Genomic DNA, 22,766 nt, shown 5'->3' with positions numbered 1-22,766 from the left:
GGAGATAAGTGAGGGAGTGAAGACAGAACTGAGGAGCAAGGCCTGAACCCCAGGACACTTAGGATGAAGAGGCAGGGAAGAGGAGGAGAGACCAGAAGGAAGACCATGAAAGAGTGGCCACTGAGATGAGAGGAAAAGCGGAGAGGCCAGGTAGAACAGGTAGCAAGAATGTGTAAACAAGCAGCTGTGGAGGCACACAGGCCAGGAGTAAGGGAGATGAGCCTGAGGCCACATCCCGGGACCCTTGCCCAGGGCAGCAGAGGAGGAGCAGTGGGGGTGAAGGCCTGGCCAGAGGAGGCGCACAGGAGAGGTGAGATGATGGCTTTGTGGTAATTTAGGAGCTATTGGCTGAGAGACTTAGGGTGAGGTTTGTAATGTCTGGAACTTACTTTCAAATGGTTAAGCTAAAAATGAGAGATGCATACATATTTCTATTTTTACATATAGATAATGCAAATCCTGTAAAATGTTTAAAACCGGTGAATCTAGGTGGTGTGTGAGCGATCACTATACTACGTTTCTCAACTTCTGTATCTACGCTTACAAAATTTTTCGTAATTACAAAATGTTGAGAGAACAGAGTGGACAGAGAGGAACTGGAAACTACAGACAACTTTCTCAAAGAGCCTAGTCGCAGGTACTGCTGGTAGGCTGATGTGGAGGAAGTCTGGGATTTCTCTCCTGCCTGCCCCTGCGGGGGGTGTGAGAAGGGAGGAGAGGGTACAGACCTGCTAACCAGGAGAGTGTGACAGCAAACAGAGCAGGCACCGGACCTAGAATTCAGAGGACAGAATTTGGAGGATGGGGCCCTGGCTCTGCTTCCCAGCAACACTCTGACCTTGAGCTAGTCTAGTCATTGCGCCTTTCTGAGCTCAGCTTCTGCAAAATGCAACCAGACCTTCCCTGTGTGGCTCTCCAACCACTGTAGACCATTACAAGGAGTGTTGTCATGGTAGGTGATACTCTTGAGAGCTGATGTCTCAACCACCAGGATGGTGGTTGAGAGGATGAGCCCTGGGGTCAAAGAGCTTGAGTGTGAATCATCTACCCATGTCACACCTGAGCCCGATTCCTCACCTGAACCATGAGGGTTATTACAGTACTTGACCTTGAAGACCAAGGCATTAGAGCCTGGTAAGGAGAATGCCGTGGTCTGACAGATAAAGGGCTCTTAACAACCAAGGCTGGCTTAGACACTTAGGCTCCAGTCCATGCCTGCCAAGCTGGACCTGGAGGAAGCCCCCCAGCTGGCTGGCAGTTAATCTCTCAAGTGTGCGGGGCCGTGAGCCTGGCTGGCAGCTCTGGTTCAAGAAGAGGATATCCTGGGATGCCTGGGTGGCTCAGTGGTTGAATGTCTGCCCTCAGCTTGGGGCATGATCCCAGAGTCCTGGGATCGAGTCCCACATCAGGCTTCCCATAGGGAGCCTGCTTTTCCCTCTATGTGTCTGCCTCTCTGTGTGTCTGTCATGAATGAGTGTGAATGAAACCTTTAAAAAAGAAGAAGTAGAAGAAGAAAGAAAGAAGAAAGGAAGAAAGAAGAAGGCTATTCCAAGAGCCTTGGTCAAGGGCATTCTGCTTTCTGGAGGGCTGGGCTGGGGCAGAGTGCTCTGAATGCTGAGATGAGCCACCTAGGCACCTTGGCAGATAATTAAAAGATGATTGTCTTCTCTGGGAAAGGAGCCAAGATGTGGTTTGGGTGGAGCTGGGGAAAGATTCTGAGTTTAAGAATGAACTTCTTGTTGTGTAAGGAAAGGCTCTTGGAGGTTGTCAGAGCACTGAGCTGGTGGCTGGGCTCAGGGCACAGTGGGGCTCACTTCCAGCGCTGTGTTAAGTTGAAAATGTGTGTACTGGCCTTCTCTCCCTTACTGGGCCTTGTAAGCAGAGTCCAGGCCTTGTTTCTTGTGGATAAGCTATGCACCAGCAGTTGAACTGAATGTTGGGAAGGAGGACCTGTTTAAAAACCAGCCACAGCCTACACATTCAGACCCCATTATGTCAGCAGCCATGTCCCTCACGACCCCGTCATCCACGCTTTTGGCATCCAGCCATTGCTATCCCTACCCCAGTGGCTGAGTGGGGAGCTGCCTGACATCTCCAAACTCAGCCCAGTAGCAGGCTGAGCCCATCAGCTTGGTTCCCAAAATGCTGACTGCAGTGCTGTGGGGTGGTGCAGGGAGGCACAGAGCCAGGGTGGGGAATCAGCAACATTCATCTGAGATCTGGGGCAGATTATTTCTTCTCTCTAATCTTCCCAGTTGGGGGAGCCTTGTACACAATAACTTGGCTCACAGTGGCCATGCTTTCTCCTAGGCCTGCAGTGAGCATTTTGAGTGTGGCTTCGGCTCTTGCTTTCTCTGCTTTGCTCAGGAGAAACCACAGCAACACTTACTGGTTCATTCTTGCCAACCTGAATTCGGTAGCGAGAGATGAAGTTAGGTTTTCCAGTTGTATCAACCACCAGTAGAAACCCATTGAAGCTCCAGAAGAGCAGACCAGGTACTTGGATGGCACCTAAGATGGGGAAGCAGAAGGAAACAATCAGGGGACTTCAGGTTCTTGCAGCACATGTATTAACTGAACACAAGCTTGAATGTGACTAAGGCTGCTAAGGCTGTCACATAGAATTGTAGATAGTCCCTTGCCAGGGAGTCTTGGTGCTCTGGGCCAGAGGGCCTATCTTTTGTCCTGGGGTGACCCAGCTAACTGGGGGAACTTAGGCAGGTCACTTAAGGAGGGTCTCTTTTCTTTTCTTTTTTAAAGATTGTATTTATTTATCTGAGAGAAAGAGATAGCAAAAGAGAAAGCATGAGCAACGGGGAGAGGGAGAAGCAGGCTCCCCACTGAGCAGGGAGCCCATCCCCAGGCTGGATCTCAGGACCCTGGAATCATGACCTGAGCAGAAGGCAGATGCTTAACCAACTGAGCCACCAGGTGCCCCTCTATCTTCTTAGTTGTAAAATGGAGGCCACAACCTTCTACGTGGTTGAGGACCCCCCGCCCCAGAAAAAAGTTAAACATAAATAAAATTTATATTTATAATAAATATATAATCTACATAATACAATAGTGGATAAATAAACTACAAATAAATTTAGGTTGATATCTGGGAGTCTGTGCCCATTAAACATTTTATGAATTCCCAAGGAAGGGACAAGCAGAGGAAGTGCTTGGTAGGATACAGTCCCCAATGAGCACTGGACTAGGAGTCAGGAACCTAATCCCTATGGCCCTACTAACTGAGCAGCGGGACTTCAGGCATCTAGTGAGCAGCTCCCAAAGTGGAAAACTCCTCTTTCAAGGCGCTTCTTGGTTAAACAATGTTCAGACACTGCTCTATTGGAGAGCCATGATCCAGACTAGTGTGCTAACAGCTCTAATAATTCCTGCAGCAGAGAAACCTATTTAGCTTTGTTAAATTCACCCTTTGGGCAGCCCCGGTGGCTCAGCGGTTTAGCGCCGCCTTGAGCCCAGGGTGTGATCCTGGAGTCCCGGGATCGAGCCCCACTTTTTGGGCTCCCTGCATGGAGCCTGCTTCTCCCTCTGCCTGTGTCTCTGCTTTTCTCTCTCTGTGCGTCTCTCATGAATAAATAAATAAAATCTTTAAAAAATAAGATAAATGGCCTTTCCTGGTCTTTTTTTTTTTTTTTTTTAACCCAGAAACTCTGTTTTCTCAGAAAACCGATCTGATGGCCACGCATCCTTGTTTGCCCTGGACAGTTTCAGTTTACATCAGGCAGTCTGGCATAATTATTAACAACAGCTCATTTACTCTCACAAAAGTCTCTTTGGATAATGAATTGTATGGTCACCCCACCCATTCACATCCCACAGCACTGATGTTCTGCAGGATACTTTAGAAAATGCTGATTGAGACTTAAAATTTAGATAAGGCTTTCTTTGCTCCGCATCCCACTTTCCTGTAAAGTCCTCCCAAGTATCTCTGATCTCTGACTGTGGACAAACAAGCACTTTGTCCACCCTGATTGGCAGTTATTCAAATGATAATACAATGTTACCTAACTCTTGCACTATTAACTTTGTCCATGTTTTGCCTCCTCCTTCTAAATATCTCAAAGGGCAAAGGCATTTGACTTAATTCTGTGTATCCTTCTGGCTCCCACCAGAAACCCCAGAGCTTGTGCCAGTTGGGACCTGAAAAATACTTGGCCAGCACTGTGGGGAAATATGACAAACACATATCTTAGCAATTTGGCAGTATCCAAGGGAAAAAAAAGAGGGTGCTAGGAAAAAAAAAAAAAAAAGGAAAAAGGACACACATGTCTATACACATATACATTTATTACCTATTTTTTTAAAAATCACAATAGAACACTGATGGAGCCTGAATGTCCATTAATAGGAAATGGAGTAAATAGATTAGAGTATCTCTATTCAATGGACTAGACAGGGCAGCTTAACATAGTCAGTTTATACTGACAATAGAAAGATGTCCACAATCTGTTCAATGAAAAAAGAATAGTTAAAAAAATAGTTGGTGTCTTAGAAGTTCAACCGTATATCCAATATAGAAGAGATTTATACTAATATATTCACTATGGTTATTTCTTAGATATATGAGAGTGGGTGGTTTTCACTTTTTTTTTTTTTTAAGATTCTGTTTATTCATGAGAGACACAGAGAGAGAGAGAGAGAGAGGCAGAGACACAGGCAGAGGGAGAAGCAGACCCCATGCAGGGAGCCCGATATGGGACTCTGAGCCACCCGGGTTACCCAATTTTCACTTTCTTTATGCTTACTTGAATTGTCTGATTTTTATTTTTTAACAATGAACATGCATTTACTTTTATTCTCAGAAATTGCACGCTTTCTTATTTGGAAAAATAAAAATGTTAGGTTGGTGATTGCCTAGTGGCCCATCCACCAAGGTGGCTGCCTACTTGTAGATCCAAAGGCTCCTTGAGGAATACAGAAAAAAGCCCCAACAAGAGAAGATCTGGAACTTTTTTCCCCGCTGTAACACTTAAAATTGCAAATATTGGGATCCCTGGGTGGCTCAGCGGTTTAGCGCCGCCTTCAGCCCAGGGCGTGATCCTGGAGTCCCAGGATCGAGTCCCATGTCGGGCTCCCTGCAGGGAGCCTGCTTCTCCCTCTGCCTGTGTCTCTGCCTCTTTCCCTCTCTCTGTCTCTCATGAATAAATAAATAAAATCTTTAAAAAAATAAAATCTAAAATCGCAAATATTTTGCTTCTTCATATTTGCTTATCATTGGGGGAAAGTCGTTTTCCCATAATTGTAACAGAAACATATCAAATGTTTCCCCACCACTTCCCGCATATATGTTGGCAATCTGCATTGTTCTTTTCAATGATTTCAATGACAACTTGCACTGAACCTGCCATATTTAACGTTTAGCCTGCTTTCAGAGTTCTTCCAGCTGAAAACATTTGTCAGGAACATTTTATTTGTACTTTTGCTTTGTGACAACTGGCACTGGCAATTTTTTTTTAATCTCCCCTTCTAGACTGTGACATAGTTTTTATTTTTATTTTTTAAGATTTATTTATTTATTTTGAGAGAGAGTGCACGTATGGGTTGGGGAAAGGTGAGGAGGAGGCGTGGTAGGGGGAGGAGCAGAGGGAGGAAAGGCAGAGCATCCCAACCAGACTCCCCACTGGCCACCTGAGTCTAAAGCAGTGCTCCATCCCAGGACCCTGAGATCATGACCTGAGCCAAAATCAAGAGTTGGACGCTTAAACGACTAAGCCACCCAGGTACCCCTGTGACATAGTTTTTTAAATGAGGTAAATATTTCATCTTAAATATCTCTATATCCTCCATAAAAATTCGGCACAGAGTAACATTAATAACGAACCTGTGATTGAGGATGTTCACTAACTGTAGATAATGCTGTTATAAATATCTGTGTTGAAATGCTTGTTTTCTTCCACATTTTCTTTGGCTTTTTGTGAGTCATTCACACTATCTGTAAATATTTATTAAGTGACCACTTGCTGTCAAGCGCAGAGAGCTAGATTACACCAGGTATGAAGACACAGTCTCACAGGAGATAGAGCAGCTCTCTGTGCTCGTGGGCCTGGCATCCAGAAGCAGGATTCTGACTCTAAACATGCATTCATTTTCACACATGCTATTTCTTTTTTTCTTTTTCTATTTTTGGGGAGAGGGGAGTCTCCAGTTCTCTTTTTAGACATCTTTAAGCATCCATTTCAGATTGCCTATGATGAGCACTCTTTGGGATTACCACTGTCTTAAGCTTGAAGTCTTCATTCTTTGGGATGAGGAGCTGAGAATTCTCAAAAGTAGAGAAGAAAACAATAGAAAAAGAGCCTATAATCATGTCCCCAAACCCTAAATGCTAGTGGTCTGGGAACCTCACCTATAAAGTAGAGCATCCACTCCATCCCTTCGAATGTAGACAGCAGCTTCTCCCACTGGGCTTGCCAAAAGTAGCCAGAAGCACCCCAAAATCTCTGAAGATGCCTTGGAAGAAAAATCATTCAGGTTTCTGGGCGCAGACTGGTGGGTGGACAGCTCCTTACCTCATGCTCTGCCTCCAGACCAGCACACTTGGCCCCACGTCCTGAATCAAAGCTGGTGGTGCAGACTCACCAGGTGACTGAGTTCCAGAAGGCCACCAGCAAGAGAAGGCCAGAGCCCAGGATGAAAGCTGTCCTCCTCATGGAGCCCCAGATGTGTCCCTCCTGGAGGAGGACAAGAAGGTATCAGGCCCCAAGGAAGCCTTCTGATGTCACAGGCAGCTCGTACTGAGTCCTGGCACAGATAGTGTGGGATCAGGATCTCAACCACATCAGCATCACACCTCTGCTGACCTTTTCCCAGCCTCTATGGGAGGTTCTTTCTTATCAAGAGTTCCCGGGCTGTATATGGGTGTGTTTATGAAAATAAGAATTCAGGTTGGGGGAGGGAAGAGAACAAACCTGATTCCAAAAAAACTAGCAGTCAGTTCTGTCACCCCCAGAAGGACAGGTGAGCCTTCCACAGCAGTGGGGCTTCAGCACCAGCCCTCCCGTGGGAACAGAGACGTCCATTATCTATGCACTGGAATCACCTGGGAGCTTTTAAAACATCCCAATGCCCAAGGTCCTCCCCGACCTGATTACATAAGAGTCTCTAGGGTGAGACCTGAGCCTCTGTGTTTTTTAAAGCTCTCCTACTAATTCCAGTGGGCAGGCAAGGCTGAGTCAGCCATCGCAGAAAGATCTGCAGAATCTGTTCATGGGCCAGAACTCTTTCCCCATCCCCATCACCCACTTGCTGGCAAAGAAAACAATGAATGAATACGTGTTCTGACTTTTAATAATTCCTCTGCTTCTAGTGAGATGAGCCTGGGCTGCCAGCTGGACAGGATAATGAAAGGCAAAGAACAGACCTCTGGCAATCACCGAGAGGTCCCTTACCTAGTCTCTTCCAAAAGTCTAAAGTAGAGATCATAGCAGGCTCACTGATCAAACAAGGTACAATTAGGAGAAGGAGAATACTGGCTACCAGTTGTCACCAACTTGCATTGTACAATGGACAGAAATGACAGATGTCCCTTGCATCTTATATTTCTTTTTTTTTTAAATAGAAATATACATCTTCTATTTCTTTTTTATTTTTAAATATTTTATTTATTAATTCATGAGAGACACAGAGAGAGAGAGAGGCAGAGACACAGGCCGAGGGAGAAGCAGGCTCCATGCAGGAAGCCCGATGTGGGACTCGATCCAGGGACTCCAGGATCACACCCTGCGCCAAAGGCAGGGGCTAAACCACTGAGCCACCCAGGGATCCCCCTACATCTTCTATTTCTAAGCCCAGATGGAGTTTGCTCACATTCTTCCACAGGAGAGAACTGGATGTGCTGGTCCCTCTAGGTGTGTGCCTGCTGTTCATCGGCTGTGAATTGGACCGTGTACATGGGGGTTTGGGTGAAGGGAAGCTGATCTAATAGGATGTTGTATTATAATCCAGACTTTGGAGCTCTCAAGGGGCAGACTGTTTTACTGACCCATTCAGAGCAACCTGAATCTGCCCTGAATTGTTTATTTTTAGCTTACTCCATCCCACTTCTGATCGAAAAGACCAAAAAGAACTAAGTCATTTTCCACGGTCAGTGACAAGTTTTTGAAGTGCGAGTGCTCCTCAGGGTCCTGAGCTCTGGAAATGAACTTTCAGCTCTCTCCTTGAGGGCTGAATGGGCAGGACCAATCAGAGGAACTTGTTCTTTTAAACAGGCCATTGAAAGGTCACCCTCAAGCTTGCCAGACATTTCCCTTGGGTTTTGCAATTATTCCTTTTTTAGTATTCAGAAGACTCTTTTCATGAGCTTTTCAGGACTTGCTAGGAATTTTTCATTTGTGTATAAGCAGATCAAGCTAAATCAAAAACCTCAATTTCGCGTATAGAATCAGCTATTTTTTTCGCGGATTGTGGTGTTTTCTCTCTCTCTGGCAGCCGGAGTGAGAGGATTATAAACAGGCCACAGGTCTCTATGAAGTGCAAGAGAACAGTGCAGAAGTTAGCTGGGCTCAAGAGCTGGTGCCCAATCCCATTTCCAGCCCCTGGTAGGCTGCTTCTGTCTCCAGAGCAGTTGAAAGGGTTGGTTTCACAGGCCAGAGGGATAGAGCATTTGGGGCCAAGGGACAATGGGAAGACAGCCAGCATTCTCACTAGCTTGGTAGGTGCGGTGCTGGCACTTACCTGCTTCGGCTTCTCATTATGTTGCATACTTCCAGCTTCTCCCTTCATCTGGAATAAGAAAGCACCAGTGAGTCATGATGTCATGTTCACAGGCAGCCAAGGAAGTAGAACATGAAGAAAGTCAAGGTGAATGGCTCACTGTGATTTTTAATGCTGGCTACTCTTTAAAATCATCTGGGGAGTTAGATAACCTCTGTCTGGGCTCCAGCTCAGGAGATCGAATTCATGGGGGCATAGGTAAACACGAATCAGAGAGTTGGCAATGGGGGACTCCATCTGCATGAACTGGCTTTCTACTAGATGAACTGTGACAAATGCTTCTTTTGAATAGCTTCACTCCCTGCCTCACCACAACCCTGTCTCATTCAGAAGAAATCTTTCCTCTGTACCCTAACTGCCGATGGCCTACAGTCCCAAGGAACCAGGACTGAAATCAGAGTTCGGCCCTTGACTTGCATGGCCAGCTTGTGTAACCTCTGTGAAGTTAGGTTACCACACATAGGAGCTGCATTTGTAATGTTAACTGAAATGGCAACATTTTGTAAACTGTTCAACACGATTCAAATGATGGGTGTGTTTATATGCAGGAATCATTGAGACAGCGAGTCTTGAAATGTGACAACTTTCTCAAGGTTATATCATAATTGTGTCTATCATTTACTAGTTTTAGGATCTTGGTCAAAATCTCCTTTCTGAGCCTCAGTTTCCTCAGCCATAAAATGAGAATAACAACAGGGTTTCCCACTTGTGTGATCTCTGCTGGGATCATGTAAGTGCCATGAGGACAGGCTCTCTGGTGTGTCTTTCCTTGGGCCTTCACACAGTGGGGGCTTAGCATATGTGTAGTGAGTGGATGCAACAAGCAGAGGGGCTGGTTTGTTGGGCTAATGTTTCCCCAGAGAATCCCTACATCAGAGTCACTTGGGGGTTGGCCAAAACCCAGGTTTCCAGGCTATACTCCAGAGTCTCTTCGGGTAGAGCCTAGGAAACTGCATTTTAGACTTTCCTGAGGTGGTCCAAAGGGACTTCATTGTCAACCCAAGCTAGGTAAGCTATGGGCTGTGGGTTGGTAAAGGTAATGGTAGCAGAGTGAGATGAAACCGGCAGTCATCTGAGCTGTATAAGGGCACAGATTGGCTCTGGGAAATGTCTTCTCATCCATTCCCGACTCCCATCCCCTCTTGGCAGAAAATAGAAGCTAGAAATCTGGATTGCTGCAGGACAGCACTTCCCTAAGTCTACCCACTGGGGGAGATATCACCAGCATGATGAAATTCAACCCACCTTAATTCATCAACCAAGCACAATCCATTGGGACCTACTCTGTGCCAGGCCCTGTGGCCTTGGGTGGATACGGCAGGGCACACAGGGAAATCCATGGCCACTGCCTTCAAGTTGCTCATAGTCCAGTTGGAACCAAGCCTAGTAGTATAGGATGAAGTCCAGAAAGTGCAGAAAGAATGGCAGGAAAGGCTCAGGGTGGGGGCGAAGAGGAGCCAAGCTTAGAGCTGGTGCTAGGATTTTTTTTTTTTTTTTAAGATTTTATTTTTTCATGTGAGACACACACAGAGAGAGGCAGAGATATAGGCAGAGGGAGAAGCAGGCTCCCTTAGAGGAGCCTGATGTGGGACTTAATCCTAGGACTCTGGTGCTTCTCCCTCGGCCTATGTCTCTGCCTCTCTCTCTCTCTCTCTGTCTCTCATAAATAAAATCTGAAAGAAAGAAAGAAAAGAAAGAAAGAAAGAAAGAAAGAAAGAAAGAAAGAAAGAAAGAAAGAAAGAAAGAAGAAAGGAAAGAAAGAAAAGAAAGAAAAAGAAAGAAAGAAAAGAAAGAAGCAAGAAAGAGAGAGAGAAAGAAAGAAAGAAAGAAAGAAAGAAAAGAAAGAAAAGAAAAGAAAAAGAAAAGAAAAGAAAAGAAAAGAAAAGAAAAGAAAAGAAAAGAAAAGAAAAGAAAAGAAAAGAAAAGAAAAGAAAAGAAAAAAAGAAAGAAATTAAAAGGGCAGCCCGAGTGGCTCAGCGGTTTAGCGCCGCCTGCAGCCCAGGGCCTGATCTCGGAGTCCTGGGATCGAGTCCCACATCGGGCTCCCTGCATGGAGCCTGCTTCTCCCTCTGCCTGTGTCTCTGCCTCTCTCTCTCTCTCTCTCTCTCTCTCTCTCTCTCTGTGTGTGTGTGTGTGTGTCTCATAAATAAAATCTTAAAAAAAAGAAAAAAAGAAAGAAATCCTAGGACCCCAGGATCATAACTTGAGCCCAAGGCAGATGCTCAACCACTGTGCCACCCAGGCATCCTTGGCGCTAGGATTTAAGAGAGCACAGGCCTATTAAAGTCTTAAGAGAACTATGTTCACCATCACCACTACTTTAACACCCAGGGGGGCATTCCTCAACACAATTTAACAAGGGAAAATAAGCAAAGGTAAAGAATTGGGAAGGGAAAGGCAAAATCCTCACTATTTCTTTTTTTTTCCCCTCACTATTTCTTGATGGAGTAGTCCCCTCCTAATTGTGGGGGTACATCCCAAGACCCCCAGGGGATGCCTGAAATGGTGGGTAGCACCGAACCCTTTCTATACTTTGTTTTTTCCTATATATATATATATATATACCTGTAGTAAAGTTTACTTTATAAGTTAGGCACAATAAGAGATTAATAACAACAATAATAAAATAGAACAATTATAACACAATACTGTTAATAGAAGTTATATGAATGTGAGTGATCTCTCTTAAAATATCTACAATATTTATCCTTCAAAGCAGAAATCATTTGTCCACATTCAACTCCTCAGTTTGTCACCCATAGACCTGACTACACCTGCCACAGACTCACCTTTGCTCTTTGTCACTGCAGTTTGGTCTCAGGTTGCCACAGCATCAACCTTAGCCCTTATTCATGAGAAATTAATTGCTTGGCCTTTCTTTCTTTCTTTCTTTCTTTCTTTCTTTCTTTCTTTCTTTCTTTCTTTCTTTCTTTCTTTTTCTTTCTTTCTTTCTTTCTTTCTTTCTTTCTTTCTTTCTTTCTCTCTCTCTCTCTCTCTCTCTTTCTTTCTTTCTTTCTTTCTTTTTTTTTCCTCTAAGTTGCTTGGTTTTTCTGATAGTTTGGGTCTTTGGTATGTGTTCTTGCAACTCCTGGGTGCCCTTCTGAATGCCCTTTTTAATATTGGCCTCTTCCAGTAGCTTCTTGGCATTCCTATTAAGCGTTTTTGTGACAAATTTAAAGTGTTTCTCCATATTTGAAACAATGCTGTGGCTTCTCTGGGAAAGTGGCAGCCTGGGACAGTGGCTGGATTTGGTAGTTGGGTGGTTGGGGATGGCATGCGCCCTGAGCTGGCAGCCAGCTTGACTTTGTTGAGTACCTCACTGCTTGTTTTATTGTAAAGCTTTAATAATTACAAGTGTGGTGGTAGCACATGAATAGGCAGACATCTCTAACAGATTAGAAAGTCCAGAAACAGATGTATATATATAATATACTTATCATATACATACTTCATTTATCCATTCATCTGTTGATGGACATTTGGGCTGTTGCCTCTCTGTGGCTATCATGATAATGCTGCAATAAACATTCGGCACATAGATACATATGGTCTTATATGTATCATACCTCATATGTATATGAATTTAGTATATGATAAAAAGAAATCAATATAAATGGACTTTGAGCTGAGCAGATAGATGCTGAACCTCCCCTATGATAAGAGAAATGTGCATGAAAACTACAATGAGAGATTATTTCTCACACATCAGCATGGCAACGATCCAAAAGTTTGATCACATGCTCTCCTGGTAAGGCTGAAGGGACTTTAAAATTGCATTTGTTCTTGTTCTTTTAAAAATGTCTTTATTGATACATAAATCACATACCATACAATTTACCCATTGAGAGTGTACATTCATTCAGCTTTTAGTATGTTCATACAGTAGTGCATCCATCACCTCAATTGATGTTAGGACATTTTCATTACCCCAAAGGGAAACCCTGCACTCTTTACTCATCAATTTCCAATCCCTGCCTCCATCTACCCCCACTCCAGACCTAGGCAACCAGTCATCCACTTCCTTTCTCTATGGATTTGCCTATTCTGGACATTTCAGATTCATGTGGCCCTTTGTGAGTGGCTTCTTTCACTGAGCATGTTTTCAAGGTTCATCCATGTTGTAGCCAAGTAACATTTGTTTTATTGCCAAGTAACATTCTGTTACATGGATATATATCATATTTTGTTTATCCATTCATCTGTTGATGGGTATTTGGGCTGTTGCCACTCTGTGGCTATCATGATAACACTGTAGTAAACACTCATCCACAAGCTTTGGCACGGACATATTTTTATTGCTCCTGGATGTGTGCTAGGAGTGGAAGTGCTGGGTCCTACCGTAACAACATTGGCCCTTTCTGGGAATGTGAAGTGGTTGCACCACTTTACACTTTCAATAGCAATGTATGAGAGTTCTAATCTTATACCCTCACCAACACTGACTATTGTCCCTATTGAAGAGTGTCAGAAGCTGGCTGAAGAGGAGCATTACAGATCATCTGATCCTGTCCTGTGACGAGGAGGAAGGGACTTAGATAAAGGAGGGCAAGCGACCTGACTTCCCAGGATTTGTAGATGGCATAGCCAGGATCAGGGCCTGGCTTTCAATATCTCTAAGGATATTTTATTCTTTTGTGTTTGATCGTACTTGGTTGTATTATTCTAATGCATGTTTACCAGCTATGACCTTAGGAAATACTGCTTCTCTTTGACCCACATTTCTTATAGATTCTTAGGCTGGAGAAAGGAAGAGGCAGCCGTGCCCTTGAAGTTGCCTTCCAGGGTTTGAGGAGTTAGGACAGCAGAAGGAGGTGATATGCAAGCTGCTTACCATCTCCACAGGGATGACATGATGCAGAAGGGATGCAGTCAGCTCAGAGGAAAAGCTGTCAGGGAGGAATGCTGAGACATTTGATACCCAGTCAGGGAGACAACATATGATTTCAGGAAAGGCATCAGAGGGTTTAGGGTGGTGGTAGTGCAACCCCCATCCCCAGGCAGGAGAACAGATTTCAGCCACTCTAGAGTACCACCACCCCCAACCTCCCCACTCCAGGCCAGCTTCCTTGCCATCCCTGCTCCTTCTTTCAGTTCCCTCTGTTCTAGCCAGCAGAAGGGGAACCTTTTAACAGGCCCATAACTGTGAGTTCTCATGAAAAGCAATGGAAGAGAAGCAATGGATTGGAGCAAAGCCATGCCAATGGCTTTCACTCTGGTTCTGACCTGGGATGGCAGCCAGGATTTCTTTGCTTGCTTGACTGCTAGTGGGTGCTCCGTAGTCATATTCCCCACCACCCAAGCCTTCCAGAAGGCAAGCTGAGCAGGTATTTCACAACAGCAAGTCTCAATCCCAACCTGTGGTAAACATCCCCGCACCACATCTAGGACAAAATGTGTTACTTAATAATCTGGGTTTAAAGGGATTTCCAGGAGCACCTGGGTGGCTCAGTCAGTTAAGTGTCTGTCTTTGGCTCAGGTCGTGATCCCAGGGTCCTGTGATCAAGCCCTGCATCAGGCTCCCTGCTCAGTGGGGAGTCTGCTTCTCCCTCTCCCTCTGCCCCTCCCCCTGGCTTGTGCTCTCTATCAAATGAATAAAAGATTTTTTTAAAAAAGGATTTCCAAAAACTCTCCCTTAAGTAACAATTTTCTCCACCTGCATTGTCTTAAGCAATTCCTGTTGACCCAATTCCAATTTTGCTCCACATCCTCAGTGTGGATAAGGGCCCATTCTGAGAAGCCACCTTTCACACAGTGATAGGATTCTTGGACAAGCCAGGGTCATCTTCAGTCTGGCAGTTTGTTGCCTGGATTCTGAAAAGCACAGATCTTTCATCATCAGGAAGGTAGTGGTGTTAGTACCTTTGGGGCTAAGCCTGTCAAGTGTCTTAATAATAAGGAACCAAGTGTCAAAGGAAGCACCTTCACCTGAGAAAAACTTGGGGATCTCAGTGTCTACGAACCATTGGCAGACAGGTGGAACCTTTCTATCACCTCAGACTTCCCTCCTCAATACTTGATGGAATGTGTGAAAGGCTCCGTTGACCCTGTTGAGATAACCATCCCTTTTGGAGAAGGAAACAGAAGGATTTGGGGTTTATTTGTTAAGCTTCCAGGATTGCCATACCATGGGAACTTTACTTAGAAGGCAGAGTTTCATCCTAGCTTTTTCCCCACTTAGCATCACCATTGTCTTTACCAAGAGCTCATGAAGTTAATGCCATATGATCTCTGATCTTTAGAAGCTTATCTGTTCCTTCTAGGAACATTTATGAAGAACTTACTTCATGCAAGGAACCCTGGAGATACAAGGATAAATAAGAAACTCTCAGTTTAAGATTTTATCTGTCTGATAGAGCACGCTCATGCAGTGGGGAGAGGTAGAGGGAGAGGGAGGAGCAGACTCCTCACTGAGCAAGGAGCCTGATGTGGGATTGGATCACAGGATCCTAATATCATGACCTGAGCTGAAGGCAAATTACTTAACCAACTGAGCCAGCAATGGCACCTAGAAACTCTCAGTTTAGATACATAAATCCATCATTCCATCCATAAATCCATCAAGGAATGATGGATTTTAGTTAGATCATACTTAAAAAAAAATCAAGATAGATGTCACATAATTAAGACATATAGATCAATGGAACAGAATAGAAGACTTGGAAATGAACCCACAATTATATGGTCAGTTAATCTTCAACAAAGCAAGAAAGAATAGACAATGGGAGAAAGACTGTCTCATCAACAAACAGTGTTGGGAAAACTGGACAGCTACGTGCAAAAGAATGAAACTGGACCACTGTCTTACACTATACACAAAAATAAACTCAAAATGGATTAAAGACCTAAGTTTGAGACCTGAAACCATAAAAGTCCTTGAAGAAAGCACAGGTAGTAATTTCTCAGAGATTGGCTGTAGCAACTTTTTTCTAGATGTCTCCTGAGACCAGGGAAACAAAAGCAAAAAAATACTATTGAGACTACATCAATATGAAAAGCTTCTGCACAGTGAAGGAAACAATCAACAAAACTAAAACTTACGGAATTGGAGATGATATTTGCAAATGACATATCTGATAAAGGGTTAGTATCCAAAGTGTATAAAGAACTTATGGGCAGCCAGGGTGGCTCAGCGGTTTAGCGCCGCCTTTGGCCTGCGGCATGGTCCTGGGGACCCAGGGTTGAGTCCCACGTCAGGCTCTCTGTATGATGCCTGCTTCTCCCTCTGCCTGTGTCTCTGCCTTTCTTCTCTCTCTCTGGGTCTCTCATAAATAAATTAAAAAAATATTTTTAAAAAGAACTTCTAAAACTTAATGCTCCCCAAATAAATAATCCAATTAAAAATAGGCAGAAAGGGCATGTGGATGGCTCAGTAGTTGAGCTCTACCTTTGGCTCAGGTTGTGATCCTAGGGTCCTGGGATCGAGTCCTGCATCAGGCTCCTGTGGGGAGCCTGCTTCTCCCTCTGCCTATGCGTCTGCCCCTCTCTGTGTGTCTCTCATGGATAAATAAAATCTTTAAAAAATAAAAATAAATAAAAATATGCAAAAGACCTGAAACCATAAAAGTCCTTGAAGAAAGCACAGGTAGTAATGCCTTCAGTTCAGGTCATGATATTAGGATCCTGGGATCCAATCCCACATCAGGCTCCTTGCTCAGTGAGGAGTCTGCTCCTCCCTCTCCCTCTACCTCTCCCCACTGCGTGAGCGTGCTCTATCAGACAGATAAAATCTTAAACTGAGAGTTTCTCATTTATCCTTGTATCTCCAGGGTTCCTTGCACGAAGGTATAGGCAGGAATGTGGTGAAAGGGGACCCTTCGTGCACTGTCAACGGGAACACAAACTGGTGCAGCCACTCTGGTAAACAGCATGGAGGAGGTTCCTTAAAAAGTTAAAAATAGAATTATCCTATGATCCAGCAAATGCACTACTAGGTATTTTCCCAAAGAATACAAAGCACTAATTCAAGGGGATATATGCACCCTGATGTTTATAGCAGCATTATACATAATAGCCAAATTATGGAAGCAGTCCAAGTATCTTTCGATTGATGAATGGATAAAGAAGATGGGTGGGTGTGTGTTCATGTGTGTATAAATTTATATATACATGGAATATATATACCACATTACCACATATATATAGATACATGACACACATATGTACTTATACACATACATGTATACACACATATATGTGTGTATATATACACATGTACACAATAGAATATTCAGCCAAAGAAAGGAATGAAATATTGCCATTTGCAATGACATGGATGGAGCTAGAGAGTATAATGCTAAGTGAAAAAAGTCAGAGAAAGACAACTACCATATGATTTCACTCATATGTGGAATTTAAGAAACAAAACAAACAAGTGAAGGGGAAAATAGAGAGGTGGCAAACCAAGAAATACACCCTTAGCTGTAAAGAACAAACTGATGGTTATCCAAGGGAAGGTGGGGGTGGGGAGATGGGTGAAACAGGTGATAGGGATGAAGGAGGGCACCTGTTGTGATGAGCACCGGTCTACAGAAGTGCTGAATCAGTACATAGTACATCTGACCCTAATATTATGGGTATGTTAACTAATTGGAATTTAAATAAAAACTTAAAAAAATCAATATAGATGTATGAATCTACTACATGACTATCAAAAGCTGCCACTGAAGATATTCCCTACTCCATTATTTAATTCTCCAAAAGAAGCAATGTATTTTGTATTAGGGTACAGGTGCGAAATTCTTATAAAGATTAGTGTACAGTTTTCCTCTTTGGAAGAAGTGGTATGCTTTTTTTGTAAAATGCAAAAAAATTTAGGCAATCCATTATGGTCTCTCCCCCCTGCCTTTTTTCTCAAAGCTAAGCTTAATGCTCAATAATTACACTTTGGAGGATTTTTTTCTATTATACAGCCCTATATAAAAAATGATATATATATAAAGATGTTCAGTGTGACACTTTTTAATCTCTAAGGATTAGAAACAAATTAAATATCCATCAATAGCGACTGGTTAAATAAATTACGGTACATCCAGTAGTGAAACATTTTTCAGCCAGTAAAGGAATAAGGCAACTTTGTGTGTACTCTCCAGAAGTATTGCGTGAACAAAACAATGTGTGGAACATATGTGTGTGTGTGTGCATGCTGTTTATGTATGCATAGGATAATATATAGAATATCAGACTATTGCAGGAAGAATATCTAAGAAACTGGTTACAGTGGCAGCTTCTGGTGAGGTGAACTGGGCCACTGCGGGACAAAGTAGAAGGAAAGCTATCTTTTTACTATAGTGCCTTTTTCTGCCTTTTGAATTTTGTACCATGAGTAAATTTTACCTATTCAGAAAATTACAGAACTGTTCAAAATTTTAAAAATAAATTCAATGCCCATTCACAGGAAATATTAAAGATTTGTAATTAGCTCTCTCTATAACTAGCTTTCTACTTCTCTAAATCAGATTAATTTCAACTCCTTTGAGAAGTCTTTGTTTCCCCTGAAACTGTAGGCCAATTTTTCCATGTTCATTCTTCAGGATAGAAAGATCCATAGCTTTCATTAGATTATTAAAGGTAACTCTGATTAAGAACTAGTGCCCTGTCTCTTCTTTTATTTTTTATTTATTTATTTATTTATTTATTTATTTATGTTAACAACTTTCCATGTTCCCAAAGAAAAGCAATGGTGGTAAAATATCTGGTTCTTTTCTCTTTGGATTACAACTTAAAACAGAATGGAAGGTATTTACTGAGTGCCGGATGGTTTCTGATCAGTTTTTACTTATTTGCAGTTGTATATCTCCTTGATTGGAAGCTGCTTCAAACTCTTTTGAGATGGAGACTGGCTATAGAGTATCAATAAACAGAACCAGATATTAAAATTTAAAGCAAGAAATAAGAGAGACTAAGATGCTGGCTTGAATGATTAGGGACTGATATCTAAGTTGGACCTGAGAACCCTCGGCTCCAGGTAAACCTGGCCAAAGGAAAGGTGACTGTTTACTTTCTGGTGGTACGAAGGCCCCTTTGGCTACAGGAGCCATGGCATTTGTCTGTTCAAACCTGATGTCACTGGAGGCAATGAAGCATTTCCTAATATTTGTTCTTTGGCTAAGGTAATACACCCACATACTCTCTAAGAATATTTACCTAGGTGGCTGACTCCTCTAAGCTGCGCAACCCTATAGACTGCTGAATATTTTATGCCACAGCAGCTTGTTTTTTGTGCCTCTCTACCCACTGGCAGACATGTTTTCAGTTTTAAGTGGACAGAGTCCATCAAAAGGTTCTAGGAGAGACCCCAAACATGGCAGGCAGATGTGTCTTCAACCACAGAGGTTGAAGGTGAACTACATTGATTGCTAATGGGAGTGCTTGCATTAGAAATTTTGGCAAACAAAAACAATAGCAATTAATATTTAATATGTTAAGGTGCTATAATCATTACATTTTTATTGTGTTTTCTCCTCTGACCTTTTCCTCTACCTTTGGCAGTGTCCTATCTAATGACTAGATATTATCTCAGAGCCCTTCAATTCAGATGCTACTGTTTTCCATCAGAAGACATGGAGGCATAGAAATGTTCAATGTTCAGGGGATCCCTGGGTGGCTCAGCAGTTTAGTGCCTGCCTTCGGCCCAGGGCATGATCCTGGAGTCCTGGGATCAAGTCCCACATCGGGCTCCCTGTGTGGAGCCTGCTTCTCCCTCTGCCTGTGTCTCTGCCTCTTTCTCTCTCTCTGTATTTCATGGATAAATAAAATATTTTTTTTTAAAGAAAGAAATGTTCAATATTCAGCTTCAAATTACCCAGCTATTTAGTGGCAGAACTTGATTTCAGTGCTTGGTATACTAACTGAGTCTGCAAAAAGTATAGAATGTGCTGGTGTTGATGAATGCAGGGTGGGCATTAGGATTGTGAAGGAACACACAAGAATGAGCTCAGCCTCTATTAGCCGTGAATAATGGATTAGATAGTGTGTGTGTGCGTGCACACAAGTGTGCAGGTGTTTTAATACTGAAGGGAAAACAGAACATGTTTTCTCTAAAATATGAGTCATTTTTTCAAGAAACACTTATTGTATGCCAGATACAGTGGTAGCTACAAGGGATACAAAGATGAATAGGACATGCTTCTTGCCCTATTTAATAAAGTAATCCTATATAGCTTTGATTTTCCAAATGAGAAAGTATGAAGGAGGAGAATATGAAATTGCATTTATGATGGGAATGCATCTAGGGAAGAGAAAGAAAGGCACTAGAGGTAAATAGTCTAATATTTTGTTACAATGAATTGATTCCCCTTTAAAGGGAATTTGATACCTATTGTGAGATTATCCAAATTAGATACTTTTTAAGTATGGTTCTTTTGAGAGCAGGTGATTCTGACTATGTAAGCTTGTTACTGAACAATCCCCAGTCTACGAAAATGATACATGATACGGTAAGGCTTACAGCTGATGTTCATGACCTTGAGAATCTGAATATGGAACAGAGGAATAGGGTGAAGGTGGGAGGAGTAGAGACAGTTTAATTTTAAGTTTTGTCTGCAGCCTGAGTCTTTCAGATTTTCTTTCTTTTTTTTTTTTTTTTAAAGATTTTATTTATTTATTCATGATAGTCACAGAGAGAGAGAGAGAGGCAGAGACACAGGCAGAGGGAGAAGCAGGCTCCATGCACCGGGAGCCCGATGTGGGATTCGATCCCGGGTCTCCAGGATCGCGCCCTGGGCCAAAGGCAGGCGCCAAACCGCTGCGCCACCCAGGGATCCCTCTTTCAGATTTTCTTTCAGATTCTAGGTCCCTGAATATTCTGCATGGTTGAGGAGTGTCCCTTTTATAGGTATAAGTGACATCATCTTTATATATGACTGTCTACTGTTTCTTTGTAAACATCTTATGAAATTAGTAGAATTATTTATTTACTTTTGGAGGAGAAAAAAAGGCAAAAAAAAAGACCTCACTGATCATCTAGCCTACCTCTTCTATTTCATAAGCAAAGAATATAGGCCTCAAATAACAGAAGTGACTTATTTCAAACTCTTCAGTTTCTGGAAAAATCCAGGCTTCCCGAGACTTCGCTGGGTGCTGCAGGTGTGTTTGAAAGAGCACAAATTCTCTTTCATTAGTGGGGAACAACGCTGGGAGAGGGCTACTGACAGGAGGACTGGAACTCCCATTACTTCAGCCTCTGCTCTCAGGCTGTTCGTCTTCTTGGAAAAAATTGAGCAGTCTGCCTTTGGAGCTGAGGACACTGACCTGAAATGTAGTTACACAGCTTAAAGCCTCTGGTGAGGAAGATTCTGAGGAGCTGCTGTGACCACGGTATGCATACAAGTAAGACTTTTATAGACGAAAAGGTACTCATTCAAGAGGATGAAATGCCTGAAGGAAAGGTGAAACTCCATGCCCCAAAGACCCTGGATTGTTCTAGCAATGTTCGCTTCACTGCTTTTGCTGCAGGTACGGGTACCCTTTGAGAAGTGACTGTCCTGCTTGGTTGTCTGCCTGTGAAACTGAGGCTGCCTGTTGGTTTACTGTGAGATCCACAGGACCAGGCACGAGCCTGCCATGTAGCAGATATTCAGGAAGTAGCTGCTGAATAAGTGAAGGAAGAGGAATTGAAGAAAAATCTTTGTTTTTTGCCCTTAGGAGGTGTCCAACACTTGCTTTGAATGTATCAGCACCTTTCCCTGGTACTAAGGCCTCTCTGTTCTAAGCATTTAGAGCATTTGTTTTACCAAATTGATTTCAGAATCTTGATTATCTCAATCTGAAAAACGTAGTTGGAATTGCACACGAAGCTGAAGCAAACCACAGTCTGTATCCTGTCTTGCTTGCCTAAAGCCCCAAAGGGCCTGTAGGTGCATCTGAAAACCACCACCTTTATCCCTCATCCCCATCTACCCAGTGCCTGCATCCCCTCACCCAGCAAGCTTTTTGAAGGTCCTTTCTAGGAACTACCAAACTGCTAGTAATCCTGAAAACAATGGTAAATCTTAGTATTTTGCAACGGGACAGCTTTGACACGGTTGTTCATCTCCGGCTCACACGTTGATCTCGGGACTCTACAGTTTTAAGACAGTTAAAACGGGCTGGGTGCCTCCCAAGGCGATTCTGGAAGTTGCTTCCCGACAGACAGACTTCCCACCGGATTTTCCTCTTTCAGAACTCTGACTTGAGAGCGTCTCGCGTATTCACAGCGTCGTGAAGCCAAACCCCGTCCATCGGACAGGACTTACTGTCAATTGCTAGAAAAACAAGACTACAGAGGAGGGGGTGGCCCCCAAGGCAGAGTCCGCAGCCTTCGCGGGCGGCGCGGACCAGAGGCCCCGAGGAGCCGGCGCAGGACGTGGTTCGGGGCGCCCCTGCCGGGTCGTGCGAGCGGGGGAGGAGGCGGGGAGCAGAGGGGAGAAGCACGGCCTGGCGGTCGCTGGGGGGGCTCGGGCGCCCGCGGCCCCCAGCTCCCGCCCGCAGCGCCCACTCACCTGCGCAGCGCCCCGCGTCCCCGCTGCTGCGAGGTCCCCGCCGCGGCCCAGGCTCCTCTCCTCCCGGCGGCCGCCCCGACCAGCGCGCGGGGAGGGGAGGCTGGGCCCGGCTCCTCCGGTTACGGAGCAGTCACTGGCCCCGGCAGGCACGTGACGGGAGGAAAGTTTGTGTTTGCGTGCACTGGAGAGGGGCGGCTCCTCGAGGCCCAGAGGAAGGCGTTTGGCCACATTCCGGGCTTTTTCCTCCCCTTTTTAAAAACTTCCTTCCTTCAGGGGCGCCTGGGTGGCTCCATCCACAAGGGGTCCGGTCAGGTCGTGATCTTAGGGTCCTGGAGGCTCAGGGCTCAGTGGGGAGGCGGCTTGTGCATTTCTGGATTCCCTCTTTCCCCAGCCCCCAGCCCCATTCTTGTGCTCTCTCTCTCCCCCCTCTCAAATAAATCAATAAATCTTGAAAATAAAAAATGAGGGGCAGCCCGGGTGGCACAGCGGTTTAGCACCGCCTGCAGCCCAAGGTGTGATCCTGGAGACCCGGGATCGAGTCCTACCTACATCAGGCTCCCGGCA

General features: G+C 44.0%; 1 protein-coding gene across 1 annotated transcript in view; it reads right to left on the bottom strand.

Annotated features, from left to right (window-relative positions):
- FAXDC2 (fatty acid hydroxylase domain containing 2) overlaps nt 1-22,348 on the bottom strand; it is a 28,109-nt gene extending 5,761 nt beyond the window's left edge. Inside the window, exons 1-5 of the mRNA XM_072824407.1 lie at nt 22,203-22,348; nt 8,686-8,733; nt 6,592-6,683; nt 6,359-6,462; nt 2,390-2,511 (exon numbers count right to left, since the gene is read on the bottom strand). Of these exons, the coding sequence (XP_072680508.1) occupies nt 2,390-2,511; nt 6,359-6,462; nt 6,592-6,683; nt 8,686-8,733 (366 nt within the window). The 5' untranslated portion in view covers nt 22,203-22,348. The remainder of the gene's footprint in view (nt 1-2,389; nt 2,512-6,358; nt 6,463-6,591; nt 6,684-8,685; nt 8,734-22,202) is intronic.
- Nucleotides 22,349-22,766: the final 418 nt, after the last annotated feature.

Source organism: Canis lupus, chromosome 4 (genome assembly GCF_048164855.1).
Source record: "Canis lupus baileyi chromosome 4, mCanLup2.hap1, whole genome shotgun sequence".
NCBI classification, from domain to species: Eukaryota; Metazoa; Chordata; class Mammalia; order Carnivora; family Canidae; genus Canis; species Canis lupus.
Note: the sequence above shows the minus strand (reverse complement) of the source record. Positions and strands in the feature narration are given on the sequence as shown.